At 54.6% G+C, this 16,769-nt stretch overlaps 2 protein-coding genes across 3 annotated transcripts; both read left to right on the forward strand.

The window, feature by feature from the left end:
• Positions 1-2,950: 2,950 nt before the first annotated feature.
• SLC12A9 (solute carrier family 12 member 9) lies at positions 2,951-12,093 on the forward strand. 2 transcript variants are annotated; one of them, XM_033110152.1, is made up of 14 exons: positions 2,951-3,080; positions 3,690-4,008; positions 4,249-4,383; positions 4,859-4,990; positions 5,400-5,708; positions 6,364-6,471; positions 6,604-6,715; positions 7,215-7,372; positions 7,489-7,571; positions 7,741-7,865; positions 8,007-8,199; positions 8,370-8,544; positions 8,754-8,900; positions 10,813-12,093. In XM_033110152.1, the coding sequence occupies exons 2-14, from the start codon at positions 3,828-3,830 to the stop codon at positions 11,700-11,702; spliced, it is 2,748 nt and encodes a 915-aa protein (XP_032966043.1). In that variant the 5' UTR covers positions 2,951-3,080; positions 3,690-3,827; the 3' UTR covers positions 11,703-12,093. The 2 variants fall into 2 exon arrangements, with proteins under 2 accessions (XP_032966043.1, XP_032966044.1); XM_033110153.1 differs by lacking the exons at positions 7,741-7,865; positions 8,007-8,199.
• Positions 12,094-12,228: 135 nt separating this feature from the next.
• TRIP6 (thyroid hormone receptor interactor 6) lies at positions 12,229-16,038 on the forward strand. Its single transcript, XM_033110154.1, has 9 exons — positions 12,229-12,662; positions 12,924-13,051; positions 13,143-13,268; positions 13,555-13,944; positions 14,265-14,358; positions 14,470-14,639; positions 15,095-15,273; positions 15,535-15,655; positions 15,768-16,038. Exons 1-9 carry the CDS (start codon positions 12,554-12,556, stop codon positions 15,897-15,899), a joined length of 1,449 nt encoding a protein of 482 aa, XP_032966045.1. The 5' UTR covers positions 12,229-12,553; the 3' UTR covers positions 15,900-16,038.
• The last annotated feature ends 731 nt before the right edge of the window (positions 16,039-16,769 follow it).

Here is a 16,769-nt window from a genome sequence, read left to right on the forward strand (position 1 = left end):
GGGGCGTAAGCAGGAGGAAATCCATGAGAGTGTGGTGTCCTAGTAGCCACATGAGGAAAGTGTTGGAGGAGAAGGTAGTGATGAAGATGTCACATGATGCTGGTAGTTAAGTAAAATGAAGGCTGAACAATGACCCTTGGATTGACCACGTGGAAGTCACAGGTGACTTGAGCAGTTTCCCTTTTGCTGAAGTGCGAAAGCCTAAGTGTAGTGGGTTTAAGAAGAAACAGAGGGATTGGAAACGACTAGTATAGACAGCTCACAGAAGAAGTTTTGCTATCAAGAAGAAACAACAAAGAAATGGAAAGATAATGGGGGTGTAGTAGAGTCAAGAAAATCTTTTTTTTTTTTTTTTGAGACTAGACATACGAGCATATTTGTATGGTAATGGGAATGATCCAATGGGAACGGAAAACAAGATGATGACGTGGGATCTATTGGCAGGTTAACCTTAGCTGGGAGCATGATCAGTTTACCCCTAGTAACAGGAGGGAGGGCAGAGCAAAGTCTGGTGGGTAGATAAGAGCTTTTAGAGTCTCATCTGATGGCTTCTATTTTCTCAGTTGGGAATCAAGGGAGTGAGCTGAGAGGGAGAATGGTAGGGGAAGCATTGGAGAGTTGAAGAGATGGGTGAAAATGTAACAGTCATCTAACAGTGTAGGAGAGTAAATGGATGATGAAATCTTGTCTGAATGCTGGGCAGCATTAAAGACCCACCTATGGTTCACAGTCATGAATTTGAGATGAGATTGACTGCCATGGTTGGGTGTTTTCCCCAGCCACATTCAGCTGCTTGGGTAGGCTCAGGATAGGAAACTGCATTTACCAGGGTTGTGGTTTTGCCAGGAAGTGTAACAATGTGAGAAAGGGGTAAGGGAGTGCTTTTCACTGACCATGAACTTTAAGTTGGGTAAGAAGAGAAATGAGTGGGGGACAGTGGAAAGAGGTCAGGATCAATGGATTGGGGGTTCAGTGAAGTGGAGGATTGTTGGAGTCAGGGCATGACCTCTCTTTGACCAAACTTCAGTCAGGCTCCTCTGAATCCTCTTCTGGACTAGGCCTTGATCTTGGCCCCAATCCTTGCTGGGCCTGCCTAGTCCAATTTAGAGAGATATCTAATATCTTGATATCCGACCACTCTGGCCTGCCTTCAGCAAGAATCCTGTTAAGTCTGTTTAGCTAGAATCCCCCTAAGTTTGGTATTTCCTCTTAGTAATTTCCCACTCACTGACCCCCTCGTTCTGCTTGTTAGGTAGAAATCCCTAGCTGTCTTTGCTGTATTTGAGGGTTGGGCTCCATCTCTCTCCCCTACTGTGAAAGTCTTGACACCTGTTGCAATAGTCCTGAATAAAGTCTTCCTTACTGTTTTAACAAGTGCCTGATTAATTTTTTTCTCAATAGGCCTACTAGGAGAGGTGAATAGAAAGAGGGAGGGCCTGCAGTTATTGGTAAGGATAAGGTCTAGGCATAACTACTGGGGAGGGTGGAGGGTGAGACCTATGCAGAAGTGGAGTTTAAGTATCTGCCAGCCCAGGGTGTTGAAAGTCTCCTCAATGTGGATATTGACATCACCAAAAATTATGACAGGAGTGGTATTGGAGAGATCCAGGAGCCACACTCCGTGCGGTGGGCAGCAGAGATGACCATTGAAAATGCTCATGAGACTTCTCCCTGGCAAAGCCACGTTTGGGCTGGTTTGAGCCCCTTCCTCTCCTAGGGAAACGTTGCAGGTGATCTATAGACAAAGACCAGTAGCAGGAAAAATGGTGTTCATTTCCTGAGGCTCAAATGACAGTGTAACCGTAAAGGACTGTATAAAAGTTAGGAATTTATTATTGAGGCTCTCCAAGCTTCAATTTCCTAATGAAAACTGTAAACAACGGCAGTATTTACCGTATAGAGTGGTTATGCATATTTAATGTAGTACTGTCTGCAAATAATAACTTACTGAACATTTCGGCACTGTTCTCAAGTGTTCATTAGTTCGCTGAATTCTCATACCGTGTTTCCCTGAAAATAAGACCTATCAGTTTTATTTTTACATAAGACAGGGTCTTATTTTACTATACTATAAGACTGGGTCTCATATAAGACAGGGTCTAATATAATACAATATATACATGATATGATATAATATAATACCAGGTCTTACATTAATTTTTGCTCCAAAAGACGCATTAGAGCTGTTTGTCAGGCTAGGTCTTATTTTCCGGGAACCATGGTGTAACCTTATGCGGGAGGTTCTAGTTAATCCCCAGTTTATAGATGAGGAAACGTTGCCAGGTGGTGCTGATGTTGCCGGTACCTGAAGAGAGTGAAGAGGGGTTCCTAACTCTCCGAAGTTCAGAACTCCTGCGATCTCTGCTGGAGCGGAGAAGGAACGAAAACAGGCGCGGACGCACAGTAGCCTGCGCCAAGGCTCGCGGAGATCAGCAGCCAATGGCTCCCTCCGGTGGCGAAAGCAAAAAGCGCAGCTGGTGGGCTGGACCGGGCGCGAGGGGAGGGCGTGGGGGGGTGGTGAGGAGAGGCCAGGACCCGGCGGATATTCCCTGGATTCGAGAGGCTGGAGGAGTAGGATTCCTGAAGGCGTGGACAGACGAGGCCCCCGCGTTCCCGGTGACACACCTGCGCCAGGTGTCGCGGTCCCGCCCACCTGCAGACTGTCGGCATCGGTCTCCACACGCCCCTTTCAACAGTGGCTCTTCCGGAGGCTTCCGAGCTCGGAGTGGTGTCCCGCCGGGGCGGCGGGCGCTTGTTTGCACCAGAGTAATGGGTGCTGTGGCCCACAGCCGGCAGGAGATGAGCGCCTGAGGGGCAACTCCGGCCACATCCCGGGTGCACGTGGAACCCGAGTCTCACGAACCGCTAGAGCCCAGAGAAGGGCGGGGCTTTCCCGGACGCGCCCACAGGGCGGGGCCGGGCCCGGGGACCAATGGGGCGCGTGTGCTGGGGGGGGCAGGCTCCGGGCCTGGCATCCCGGTAGCCGCAGCTGTCTTTTCCGGTGCCGGTGCCCCCTCCGCCGGTGGCGGACCCTCCAGGCTCTCAGAAATCACCCTCAAGCGGCTGCGTCCTCCGGGGGGGTAAGTGAAAGCTCTGCCGCATCCGGGATGTGGGGGTTTGCCTGGCCTGGGAGAAGGAGATCGCGGCCCCCTCCTACCCGCCCCGGGAGAAAGTGGGCAGGAACCGGTGCAGGGGAGGAGGACCCACCTTGTGTTTTTGTTTTGTTAGTCTGAAGGGTGTGTTTGGGTTGGTAGTGTTTGGGGGGAGCCTCGAGTGGGTGGGAGAAATCTGATGAGACTAAGAAGAGGAGAAGCTGATTTGAGATGGCTTGAGGGAGAGGGTTGACAGAGGGTGGGGCGTTGGAAGATTTGGAAGTTTCTTGTTCCCTTTAGGTGACTACATGGGGAGGTCAGGTGGGGGCAGCTCAGGACTGCTGGGGTGAGGAAGGTTTCCTGCCCATAACTCACTTCCCTTTTGGGGGATTTGCTTCCTCTTCTACTATTAGTTAAGAAGGGAAAGGATCTTTACCCATTTCCAGAGCCACTGCCATCCCTAGTCTCAGGGACATGGGGGAAGGGGTGGCCCACAGGAGCTGGGAGGGGCCTTGATAACTAAATTCTGCCATTGTTGGGGCAGTGGCCAGGGCCAGTGACCCCCCACTAACTCTTTGTGTGTGTGTTTCCTTGCAGCTCTCCCTTTGGGTGAGTCTTCTGGGTGTTTGCTTAGAGGTGTTTTGTGGAGGCCTCAGTGGACCTGCTTTCCATTCAGCGCACTCTCCTGTGCAGGCCTCATAACCCATTGCTGGTTTCCTCTACCTGCTCTTGGCCATGGCCAGCGAGAACTCTCCTCTGCTGGCCTACCGGCTCCTGGGGGAGGAAGGGGTTGCCTTCCCTGCCAATGGGGCCGGGGGGCCTGGAGGCACATCAGCCCGGAAGCTCTCCACCTTCCTGGGTGTGGTGGTACCCACGGTCCTGTCCATGTTCAGTATAGTTGTCTTCCTGAGGATTGGTGAGTGGATTAGGGGGGGCGAGCTTACTCGGGGGTGCAGTGGGGGATGGAGGGATTGGGATGAGGTTGGGGAAGGGCCCTGGGAGAAGTGGGTGGATGAAGGGCTTCGGGCGGGGGCTCCCTGTGGCTTGATTTCAGCTCTGGCGTGGAGGTTACTGATGACCAGTGGGGTGGGGTGTGGAGGTGCGGAGTGTGGGGGGGGTGAGCCCCCAATGACCTATTTTGCCATTCCTGTCCCAGGGTTCGTAGTGGGCCATGCTGGGCTGCTGCAAGCTTTGGCCATGCTCCTGGTTGCCTACTTCATCCTGGCACTCACCGTCCTCTCTGTATGTGCCATAGCCACCAATGGAGCTGTGCGGGGTGGTGGAGCCTACTGTATCCTCTAACATTGATGGATTGGGGTCTGGGCTCTTCAGTCTTGTAGGGAGAGGAAGGGGTCCCTCCCTGCATCCCCTGGGGGGCAGGGCAAAAGGAAGGCAAGTTCTAATGAATGCTCTGCCACAGGCTGGTATGGGGAAGGTGACCAGCGTGGCCTTACATGATAGTTCCACTTTCCAGTCTACCAGGTGTCTTCCAGCTGTCACTTTGGTTTTCCTAACAGTCTCATCAGTTAAGTTGCATTCATTTTACAGAGGAGAAAACTGGAACTCAAGAGTATTAGGGACTTGTGCGAAGCCACACGGCTTGGGAGTAGCTGTGCTGGGACACATTGCCTCTGGGAACAGTCCGAGTGTGTGCAGGGAGACAAGACCTGGAGGGTCAGCTGCAGAGTGCTTTGTGCCAGGGCCCTTCCTCACACTCCATTTCAGTTTCTTTTTCCTTAACGCTCACCCCCTGCTTCCACTTTTAGTCATGATCAGCCGGACCCTGGGGCCTGAGGTCGGAGGCAGCATTGGCCTCATGTTCTACCTGGCTAATGTCTGTGGCTGTGCTGTCTCCCTGCTGGGGCTGGTGGAGGCTGTGCTCGATGTCTTCGGGGCTGGTCCGTGCTCTCCAGCCCGCTATGGCAGGGTTGGCAGGGTCTGGGATTCTGGGATCATAAGGGAGAGAGGCCCTCTCCAGGACAGGGGCAAAGTGGCCCATTAGTTTGCTTTTCTCAAGCTTTTACTGTGTGCCCAGCTATGTGTAGATAGATGTCCAAGAGATTGTCCTGGCCCACAGGGAGCTTACCATCTAGTCGCGGAGGCCAGGCTAATAACCCTAAAATCGTCAGCAAGATTGGGAGTACCCACCAGGCAGGGCTAGCATGCTGGAGTACAGTTGAGTGGGGGAGTAGGAAAGATGGCCTTTCTGAGGACAGGTGGGCCAAAGAGGGCATCTCTCCTGCTTTGAGTCGTGGTTGGGGTCCCACATTAGGGTTTGGTCTTCTAACTCTGTTTCTTCCTCTGCAGATGCCACAGGGTCCAGTGGCCTCCGGGTCCTACCCCAGGGCTATGGCTGGAATCTGCTCTACGGATCCCTGCTGCTGGGCCTGGTGGGCGGGGTCTGCACACTGGGGGCTGGCCTCTATGCCCGCGCCTCCTTCCTCACATTCCTGCTTGTCTCTGGTTCCCTGGCCTCGGTGCTGGTCAGCTTTGTGGCTGTGGGGCCCAGGGTCATCCCCTTGACCCCTCGGCCTGGCCCCAATGGCTCATCCCTGCCACCTCAGGTTGGCCACTTCACCGGCTTCAACAGCAGCACCTTGAAGGCCAACTTGGGTGGTGAGCTGGGCCCAGGGGTGTTGGGGTTTTTGGGGTGAGGAGCAGACATGTGTCTGGGCTGGGTCCTTGGAACCCTTGCATGAGAACTGATGTCAGAGAGAATAGGGGTAGGAGGTGTGGATCTCAGAGAAGAACAGTTTAATTAAGATCTGTCTGGCGTGTATTGGCTGCTATGTGTTTGGCCCAGCAGGCACAAGAGTGACCGCAAGACAGTCTCTGCCTTAGAGGAACTTGTTTGGTTGGAGAGATAAGATGTACAGTCAGGAAATAATTAAATAGCATGATGGACTATGTGATTCAAGTACACAAGAATCACAGAGGAGTTGAGAGGAGCAAGACCAGAGTATGGCCTGGGGGAGGGCAGAAGCAGGGGGAGCTGGAGGTGGCCTGAGGTGGGCTGGGGAATTCAGGTAGGAGCCAGAGGGAAGACATCTTAGGAAACATGAATGAGAGGGAGGGAGGAACAGAGGATTCAGGAGAAAGAGGTGTCGAGGAGCTGAGTTAGGGCTAGAGATGGGTCAGGGATGGGGTCGTAGTGAGGGTGGGGGAGGCAGGGGGATTATGGAATGTGAGGAGCGGGTGGCAGGGCCAAGATGCCTGGATCACTAGTAGGGATGTTGACACCCTCTCCTCCCTGGGAATGATCCCTCCTCAGCTGGCTATGCCAAGGACTACACCACAGGCACCATGATGACCTTTGCCAGCGTCTTTGCCGTCCTTTTTAATGGCTGCACGGGCATCATGGCTGGGGCCAACATGTCTGGTGAGAGTCCCTGCCTGCTGCCTCTTGGGGGTGTTGGGCTGCCACCCTGTGCCTCAGTCTGAGTGCTGAGGGCTCATGGATGTAGGGGATGGTGGAGGGCTGACCTTTCTCTCTCTGCTTACCTCCCTCCAGGGGAGCTGAAGGACCCCAGCCGGGCAATTCCTCTGGGGACCATTGTGGCTGTTGCCTACACCTTCTTTATCTACATCCTGCTTTTCTTCCTCTCCAGCTTCACCTGTGACAGGTGCCTGGGGAGGGGTTGAATCACCAAAGACAGCACAGGCTTGGGGGCAGATGCCCATGGGATGCAGGGAAAATGGGGACTGTTTCTTCCATGGGAGAGAAATGGAGCTGCTGCTGCCAGTGGGAGGGCTGGCTAAGTGGTAATAGATAGCTTGCAGCCAGCATTTGCCACGTGCCTGGTACGGTTGTAAGTACTTGCTTTGGGGGTGGGGTAGGGAATGGCTTCCTAGTCAATTTCCATAAACAGTTGGCTCCTTGTGTGTATACTGTTGGGAATGTCCATCACATGATTAAACCCAAAGCAGTCCAATGATAACCAATGAATGCCAAGTCTACCCCCCGGCACACTTGATCTATTACTGTGGTCCTTGAGATGGGGGTTGGGGTTAGTTGAAAATGCATAGCTCTTAACCTCACACAGTGTTATGAGTGCTGTTCTCACAAGGACCCCTGGATGGCTGCACATTTTTTTCCGTGTCCTCCTCTTTCCCTCCCTGTAGGACCCTGCTGCAAGAGGACTATGGGTTCTTTCGCGCCATCAGCCTATGGCCCCCACTGGTGTTGATCGGTATCTATGCCACAGCGCTCTCAGCCTCCATGAGCTCCCTCATCGGTGCTTCCCGCATCCTTCACGCCCTGGCCCAGGACGACCTCTTTGGTACACTGTCCCCTGCCTCCGTGCCGGGCTCTGAGCGTGCCCTCCCGTGTCTCTCAGTCTCCGTTCAGACCCAACAGACCCAGGCTGATGGGTCTGTTGTATTTCTGTTTGCACAGGAGTGATCTTGGCACCAGCCAAGGTTGTGTCCCGAGGGGGTAACCCTTGGGGGGCCGTGCTCTATTCATGGGGCCTAGTACAGGTAAGCCTTCCTCTTTAAGCTGCCCTTCCCCTCACCCTAAGCCCCTCCTGATTACGCTCGCAGGATCAGGAGCGCTTAGGCTCTGGGTGAGAGATGTGAATGAAAGGCAGGATGCATTGGCATTTGGTGGGGGGTTGGCTCAATGTCCAGCCTCTTGGTCCTTGTCCAGCTGGTGCTTCTGGCTGGGAAGCTGAACACACTGGCTGCAGTGGTCACCGTCTTCTATTTGGTGGCCTATGCTGCGGTGGACCTGTCCTGCCTGAGCCTGGAGTGGGCCTCAGCCCCCAACTTCCGGTGAGAGAATAAGATGCCCATGTCCCCAGAAAAAGAGGGAGGAATGGGAGGAACTCAGACCAAGGTGGGGAGGCTGGGATTGGAGTGGGGTGGCCTAGTGTTCAGCCGGTCCTGAGTGTCCTTCCTTCTGTCTACCTACAGCCCCACCTTCAGTCTGTTCTCCTGGCACACCTGCTTGCTGGGGGTGGCCTCCTGCCTGCTCATGATGTTTCTCATCAGCCCCGGGGCTGCTGGCGGCTCCTTGCTGCTCATGGGCCTGCTTTCTGCCCTGCTCACTGCTCGAGGCGGCCCCAGCAGCTGGGGCTATGTCAGCCAGGCCTTGCTTTTCCACCAGGTCAGGGGAGCTTGGAGGAGGGTGGGAAGGGGAGGAGGCAGTCTGGGAAAACCTACCCTACAAGGAGGCCTCTTTTTCTCTTGGCTAGAGTTAGGGTTCCTGTCTGAGATGTGTTGAGTGGGGACTGCCCACTTAAGCCCTTCCTCCCCACCACCTTACCCTGTCCCCAGGTGCGTAAATACCTGCTCCGGCTGGACGTCCGGAAGGAGCACGTGAAGTTCTGGCGGCCCCAGCTGCTGCTGCTGGTGGGGAACCCCCGGGGTGCCCTGCCCCTGCTGAGGTTGGCCAACCAGCTCAAGAAGGGGGGCCTCTATGTGCTGGGTCATGTCACCCTGGGAGACCTTGGTGAGTTGCCCTCCATTCCTCCTTTCCCTGTCGGTCTCAGAAGCTCTTGGTGTTCTTTATGTCCCAGAGGATTCATGCTTCTTCCCAGATGAACCTTAAACAACCAGCACACAGTCCTCCCAGACCTTTTTCTTCTGCCCATTGGGGATTTGGACTCTAGGACAAAGTCCATGAGTTTGGCCCATATTTGCTGCTTTCCTTCTCTGCAGATTGCCTGCCCTCAGACCCTGTGCAGCCACAGTATGGGGCATGGCTGAGCCTCGTGGACCGGGCCCAAGTGAAAGCCTTCGTGGACCTCACCCTCTCACCCTCTGTGCGTCAGGGGGCTCAGCATCTGCTGCGGATCTCGGGTCTTGGTAAGCTGCTCCTCTCTGGGTCCCCTCTGCCTCCTTTGTGGCTCTTGTCAGTCTCTGCTATACCCGTGACCCCACCACCACCCAAGAGACTAGACCGCAGATTACAAACTCCAAACCCTCAGTTTAGTGCAGATAAGACATAGCACTCAAAGATAACAGTGTGTGGTCAGGTCTCGGAAGAGATGTTTAAGGACTAGAGATGGGGTGACACTTATTTTTTTCTGATCCAAAAATTGGGGCACAGATTCCAAAGAGTATGTTGTATTTCTGGGGATAATGGGAGAATTATTTGAGGCCAGGGGCCGCCCCATCAAATCTGTGACAGATGGTTTCTAACCACTCAAGTTCCGAGAAAGGAAGACCACTATGCACTGATATAGCCAGCAAAAGTATTGTGATGAGATGATCTTTCAGCTGGGCCTTGAAAGGGGCTGAGAAGTAGGGAGTGGTGTAACATGGCCCCCAGAGACCGCAGAGATGCAGAGGGTGTATGAGGCTGATGCTTTTGGGTGGAATGGAAGATGCCCAGCTTTGTGACTGTCTTAGTGCTGAGGCCTCCGGTCTTGCACCCCAGCTTCCTCCAAATCTTTGCTCAGCCACCTCCTTCTTTCTTAATCCCGGTACAGGTGTCTGCCCTCTCTCTGAGTGTATGCTTCCTTCTCCACTTAGAATCAGGGTAAAGATCAAGTGTTGGACATTGCCCTATTTGGTGTAAATGAGAACCCTGGAAAATGCTCAGGAGGGGGTGTGATTAGTTTAATTTGCAAGAACAGCTAGAGTTCCAAGGTGTTTTTGGATGTTGTCAAGCATTATGAGATAGACCCTGGAGCAGCTGAGGGCCTGGTCTCTCCACAGCCCCACATTTTGTGGGGAAACCTATGCCAAGAGACCACTACTTTCATGCAATTTATTCTGTGGAAAATGATTCAAATAAAAGGAAAGAGATTTCCTTTAAATAGTAAATTCTCCTGGTAACCCATTTGTTTCAAGAGAAAGGGTCTAAGGAGAGGTCTCAGAGTCTTCCTCCATAGTCTCCCCTCTTGAGGGGGTGGAGAAATTATCCAATTCCATATTGGTTGTTCAAAAACTTAAAAACCAGGAACTGTTGGCAGGGACTTGGGGCGTTGTGATTGGTACACATACAAACTCAGAGGCTCAGAGAATGGGCTGGAGTGCTGGGTACATTGTGTTCACCTGCCGCCCCAGTATTTACCATCCATGAGCCTTTGGGCAGGTGACTTCACTGCTCTGGGCCTCAGTTTCCTTATCTGTAAAAGGGAGTGAGTAAATAGTCCCTACCTCATGGTGTTGCTTCAAGGATCAGATGAGTTAAAACATGAAGTGCTTTCAATAGGACGTGGCCCCTGGTTAGTGTGCAGATAGATGTTAGCTGTCTGATCTCTGGGCGTCGTGCTTTGGACATGCCGTCATTAGGGAAAGAGATTGCACAGCCCCGGCCCTGAGTTCTCATCCTCCCCCAGCAAGGTCTGGGTGCTGTTTCCCTGGATATTGAGGCCATGAGCTTGACTAATTAGGGGGTCTGGTCTACCCAGTGGAGTCAGACTCCCATCATGAAAAAGATGTGCTGCTAGAAGCTTGGATTGAAGGCATCCTACTGCCACCAAAAGTGCTCATTAGTTAAAAGAATCTTAAGGTGAACTTGCTTTGCCTATTTAAACAGGGAAGATTAGTCATGGAGATAAGTCAAATAAATGCATGCAAATGTGGGAAAACTAAAAGTCATCATGCAAACATGCATAATGTTGTCCTAAGAGCCCAAGCACAGTGGAATGAATGTCATATCCAATGTTGCCATCAGTGTGTACGAGTGGATGTGTATCGCATGGTGAAAACTCAGCTGGTGAGTCTGATTCCTGTCGGTTCCTTCCCACCTCCCCTTCTCTGTCCCCAGGTGGCATGAAGCCGAACACGTTGGTCCTGGGTTTCTACGATGATGCTGCACCTCAGGACCACTTCCTGACAGACCCGGCTTTCTCTGAGCCTGCTGATGGCACCCAGGAGGGTGGGTCCCCAGCCCTGAGCACCCTGTTCCCTCCACCCCGGGCTCCTGGGAGTCCCCGGGCTCTCAGTCCCCAGGACTACGTGGCCACGGTAGCGGACGCCCTCAAGATGAACAAGAACGTGGTTCTGGCGAGAGCCTGTGGGGCCCTGCCCCCTGAGCGGCTAAGCCGGGCGTCTGGGGGCACCTCTCAGCCCCATCACGTGGATGTGTGGCCCCTCAACCTTCTGCGGCCCCGGGGTGGGCCTGGCTATGTGGACGTCTGCGGTCTCTTCCTGCTGCAGATGGCAACCATCTTGGGCATGGTGCCTGCTTGGCACAGTGCCAGGCTACGGATCTTCTTGTGCCTGGGGCCTCGAGAGGCCCCAGGGGCGGCCGAGGGGCGACTCCGAGCCCTGCTGAGCCAGTTGAGGATCCGGGCTGAGGTGCAGGAGGTGGTGTGGGGCGATGGGGCTGGTTCCGGAGAGCCTGAGGAGGAGGAGGAAGGGGACTTTGTGAACGGCAGGCGAGGAGACGCTGAGGCAGAGGCCCTGGCATGCAGCGCCAACGCCCTGGTTCGGGCCCAGCAGGGGCGAGGCAGAGGAGGAGTGCCTGGGGGGCCTGAGAGTGGGGATGGCAGGGAGGGGCCCACCACTGCCCTCACCTTCCTATACCTGCCTCGGCCACCTGCTGATCCTGCGCGCTACCCTCGCTACCTGGCACTTCTGGAGATTCTGAGCCGAGATCTGGGTCCCACACTGCTCATTCATGGTGTCACCCCTGTCACTTGCACTGATCTCTGATGCTCCATTCCTGAAGTGGAGTGTCCAGGTCTGGTGGCCCACTTTGATTAGTGGATGAGGAGGGGAAGGGCCACCTTGGGCCTGCCCTGCATGTGGGACACAGAGCCAGGTAGAGGTATTAGGGGATCCTGGGCTGGGGCATCTCTCTGTCTTTGGGAGAGGGGTCCTGGTGCACTAATGCTGGGAAGCTATCCCTGCCACAAAGGAGAGGGAGTCAGCCCTGCCCCCTCCCTCCCTTAATTGGTGCCTTCATGGGGGCTGGGTCTCCGCTTGTGAGTCTAGGCTACCTCAGTCTCCCTTTGCCCAACAGACTCACTGACCAGTGAGGTTGTGACGTTTTTGTTGTTTTATTTTTCTAACTGCTGAATGTCAATAAACGACCAAAACACTACTGCTGGCTGAACACTACTGATGGGATAGGTGGGACTGGAAAAGGGAGACATCTGTATAAGGGGAACCTGGGAAAGAGGAGCACTGGAATGTCCCAGAGGCGAGGTGGCCACGTGCAGGACTTGGGGAGCGGACCTGGGGGGACTCGTGGAAATGGAAGCTGCCCACGGCCCCTCAGACGGGCTCCCGTGGAAAGCCCTCCTTGTTGGGCAGGAGGGGGCCGACTCCGGGGAAGAACGCGGTTTAGGGCCTAGGGGGCCACGTGACCCTCCCCCAGGAATGCGGTGACGTCACGGGGGCGTGGCCGTCCCCCAAATTAGGGAGGAAGGGGAAAAAAAGCCAGAAAAAGTTTCTTTCCTGGAGTCCCAAACGAGGTGAGCGACCGAAGAAAGGGTCAAGTCCAGAGGCTTCGGGCTCCGTGGGACCCTGAACGCGCTGTCTGGAGACGCCCATTCTAGGCCATGTCGGGGCCCACCTGGCTCCCCCCGAAGCAGCCAGAGCCCGCCAGAGCCTCTCTGGGGCGAGCTCTCCCCCGAGGCGCCCTGGGGCCGCCGCCAGCTCACGGAGCAGGTAAGGCAACCCCTGTGCGATGGAGGAAGCCACCCGCCAGCGGGCCCCTGCCTCCCGCCGAGCTTTCCCCTGCCGCCCCTTCCCCGAAGCCAGGCTGGAAATCAGCTGCCCCTGCCCTTTCTCGGCCCTCCCTGCCTCCTGCCACATTCTCAGACCCCAGGATCTGGGGGGAAGGGGAGAAAAGGACCTGAGAGGGTCCTCCACAAGTGTCACCCTTGTCTCCTTCCCCATCCCCACCTTCACTCTCTTCCCTCACCCCAGCACTTCAGCCCCACCCCAGGGTCAATTTTTGCCCCCTCCCATCTGAGCAGTGTTACCAGGTCCCTGGGGGGCCCGAGGATCTGGGGCCAGCCTGGGTGGGTTGCCATGGAACACCCCAGCGTTCGCAGGTGAGAACTGGGATTGGGGGGTTGGGGGGCATTCAGGGCGGGAGAGGAGGCCATGTGATTTGCATTCTCCCTGCTTTTGCTCTATCCCTAGGGCCCCCCCCCAGACAGGGGGGGCCAGCGCCCAGGAAGTCTGGATGCTGAGATAGATTCTCTGACTAGCATGCTGGCTGAGCTGGATGGGGGTCGTGGTCATGCTCCTCGGAGGCCTGACCGGCAGGTGACCCCCCTGTCCTGCCCCTGCCCCCCTTTTCTTAGCCCTGTCCCTTCTCTGTCCACTCAGCCTACTCCCACTTCACCTCCCCCTCTGTGTAAGTGATGCCACACACCAGCATGGAAGGAGCTGGGCCACCAGAACTTCTGGGTTGTCAGCTTCTCCAGGGTGGGCCTTTGTCAGAAACCAGCCCTTACCTGGTGGCCACACACATGGGGTGGGGCTGGGGTGTTCACAGGTGTGTGTCCTGTAATGGGCCACCTCACTCCTTTTCCTCTGCATTTCTCCCCAGGCTTACGAGCCCCCTCAGCCCCCTGCCTACCGCCCTGGCTTGGGCTCCCTGAAGTCAAATGGAGGTGGTGTTCCTCCCCCACTGCTCCCAGTGTCCCCCTATGGGGGCCCCACTCCAGCCTCCTATGCTACAGCCAGCACTCCCGCTGGCCCTGCCTTCCCTGTGCAAGTGAAGGTGGCACAACCAGTGAGAGGCTGTGGCCCCCCCAGGCGGGGGGCCTCTCAGGCCTCTGGGCCCCTTCTGGGCCCCCACTTTCCTCTCCCAGGCCGAAGTGAAGTCTGGGGGGCTGGCTATAGGAGCCACCGAGAGCCAGGGCCCGGGGGTAAAGAGGAGGCTGCTGGGGTCTCCATCCCTGCAGGAGGAGGAAGAGGAGGCAGGTATGGGCCCCAGGTAAGCCCCAGGCACTGAGATTTGGGGTCCTCACAGACAATTGGACACTGATTGGGTGGGATGGGAGTGATATTTAAGGCCTGGTTGTCAGATGTCTGGGGTGCCAGAGCTCTGGACCCCTCTGGGGATGTGGGGCAGGTCAGGAAAAGTAGGAGGTAGGGGGCTGGAGTGGCACACTAGCTCGAGACATGTCCCTGGGCCCTGGGATGACATGTTCTTCAGCGAGAGCTTTTTTGGGTGGAATTGCCTGGTCACCCTCAGGTGTTTTGACAGCATCGAGAGCTAGAGGTAGGGCTGAACCTCTGATTCTCATCTCCCAGGTCTCCCTGAGCCAGCCTCCCGAGGAGGAGCTCGAGAGGCTGACCAAGAAGCTGGTGCACGACATGAGCCACCCGCCCAGTGGGGAGTACTTTGGTGAGCTAAGTCTGAGGGTGGGTGGAAAGGGTGGGGGGCTGGAGAGACAGAGGGATAGCAGACCTGGCTTCCTGGCCTATGCAGGTTGACCCTGTCCCTCCCTGTCCCCAGGCCGGTGTGGTGGCTGCGGAGAAGATGTGGTTGGGGATGGGGCCGGGGTTGTGGCCCTGGACCGCATCTTTCATGTTAGCTGCTTTGTGTGTTCTACGTGCCAGGCCCAGCTTCGGGGCCAACATTTCTATGCCGTGGAGAGGAGGGCATATTGTGAGAGCTGCTATGTGGTGAGTGGGTGGGGCTGGAGGCTGGAATCAGCAGAGGAGGCAAGGGGCTTCCATCTAAGGTGGGAAAGATGTCCAAATCCCAAAGAGGAAGAGCGCTCAAAGTTGGGGGACTAAAACAAGAAGGGAGGAATTAGGTAGCTAAACACCGGCTGCTGGGGGAAGGACAACAGCCCCTTACAAATGTGAGGCTTTTAGTTTGGAGTTAAAAGAGTGTTAAATTCCCACAACATGCTGTGAGGCAGATATTACTACTGAAGGAAATTGAAGCTCAGAGAAGTCAAATAACTTGTTCAGGAAGCTGCAGTGCTGGAATTTGCACTCAGATCTGCACAAGGCCACCTTTCACTAAATCATATGCAGGGGGCTCCATAAACAGATGGGTGGGGTGGCAGGATGCCTGTAGGGCTGCTGTGGGCCTCCCCAGCCCCCGACCTTTCTGACCTCCTTCCCAACAGGCCACCTTGGAGAAGTGCTCCACATGTTCTCAGCCTATCCTGGACCGGATCCTGCGGGCTATGGGGAAGGCCTATCACCCTGGCTGCTTCACTTGTGTGGTGTGCCATCGTGGCCTCGATGGCATCCCTTTCACGGTGGATGCCACCAGCCAGATCCACTGCATTGAGGACTTCCACAGGTCAGGCTGGGTCCCCCACCTTTGGCTCAGGATGTCTGGCCTTTCCTGTCTTCCTCATTTCTTCTTCCTGTCCCAGTACCAGCCTCTCCTGTTTCTCACCCTTGCCATGCCTTGTTCTCGTTAACATCACTCTTCCCCCAAATCCAAGACCATACCTCTGGGCTCTTCTGTTCCCTTCCGCATCTCATCTTCTCTGGGCTCTACCGTCAGTCCCCTCCACACCTGGGGCTTGACACCCTCCTTGGTTCCCTTCTACACCAGGAAGTTCGCTCCACGATGCTCAGTGTGTGGTGGGGCCATCATGCCTGAGCCAGGTCAGGAGGAGACCGTGCGAATTGTTGCTCTGGATCGCAGTTTTCACATCGGCTGTTACAAGTGCGAGGTCAGGGGGTCTGGGCAAGGGGTTATTGGGGTTATTGGGGTCTGGGGATATTGGGTATGGTAGAAACCAGGGGTTTGGGCCTGATGGAAAGCTGTTGCTTTTTTCCTAATAGGAGTGTGGGCTGCTGCTCTCCTCTGAGGGTGAGTGTCAGGGCTGTTATCCGCTGGATGGGCACATCTTGTGCAAGGCCTGTAGCGCCTGGCGCATCCAGGAGCTCTCAGCCACCGTCACCACTGACTGCTGAGTCTTCCCAGAAGCAACTGCTGCGTTCTTCCTTCTCATCGACCACCTTCCCTGACATCTACCTTTACAACTTTGTCACTAAATGCTGTTTTCTCTTCCTCTAATCATGAAATAATAATCTCCCAAGAGTTTACAAAACACTTTTGAGTCTATTATTGTCTCATCTGATTCTCACAGCAGTCAACACAAGCATACCTGTTGTGACTGTATTTTTAACTGAGAAGTGACTTCCCCAGATTGCATGGTTCCCAAGTGGCAGAACCTGGGTCTTCTTAGCCCTGGTCCAATTATTTGCAACTCTAGTACAGTTGGTTCTCTATCCTGGGTTCAATCAATCGAGGATAGAAAATACTCAGGAAAAAAGTTACATCTGTCTTACGTGTACTGTGTAGTTAGGCCTACCATGGTTGCACTTGGTACTGAACATGGTACAGATTTTTTTCCTTGTCATTATTCCCTAAACAGTACAGTATAGCACTTACGTTGTATTAGGTATTTATTATAAGTAACACAGAGATGATTTGAAGCATACAGGATATACGTATATAAATATGTACGTATATAAATACTACACCATTTATATGTGATTTGGGCATCCACGGATTTGGTATCCCCAGGCATCCTGGAACCAAATCCCTGCAGAGACCAAGGAATGACTGTATACTCTTCAATGTAGTTTGGTATAATGACACCCCTCCTCTCAGTGCTGGGAGCGAGGCAGCAGCATGCTCCAGGGAGGCAGCATTTCCTAGGACGCCTTCATACTCAACTCACTGAACAAGGACTTGGTGTTATACCTGGGGTGGCGCTGCATTTAATCTGGGGCAAACCAGATACTGCCTGTTTATCAAGACCTCAACCCACTGCGTAT

The sequence above is a fragment of the Rhinolophus ferrumequinum genome, chromosome 7 (assembly GCF_004115265.2).
Source record: "Rhinolophus ferrumequinum isolate MPI-CBG mRhiFer1 chromosome 7, mRhiFer1_v1.p, whole genome shotgun sequence".
NCBI classification, from domain to species: domain Eukaryota; kingdom Metazoa; phylum Chordata; class Mammalia; order Chiroptera; family Rhinolophidae; genus Rhinolophus; species Rhinolophus ferrumequinum.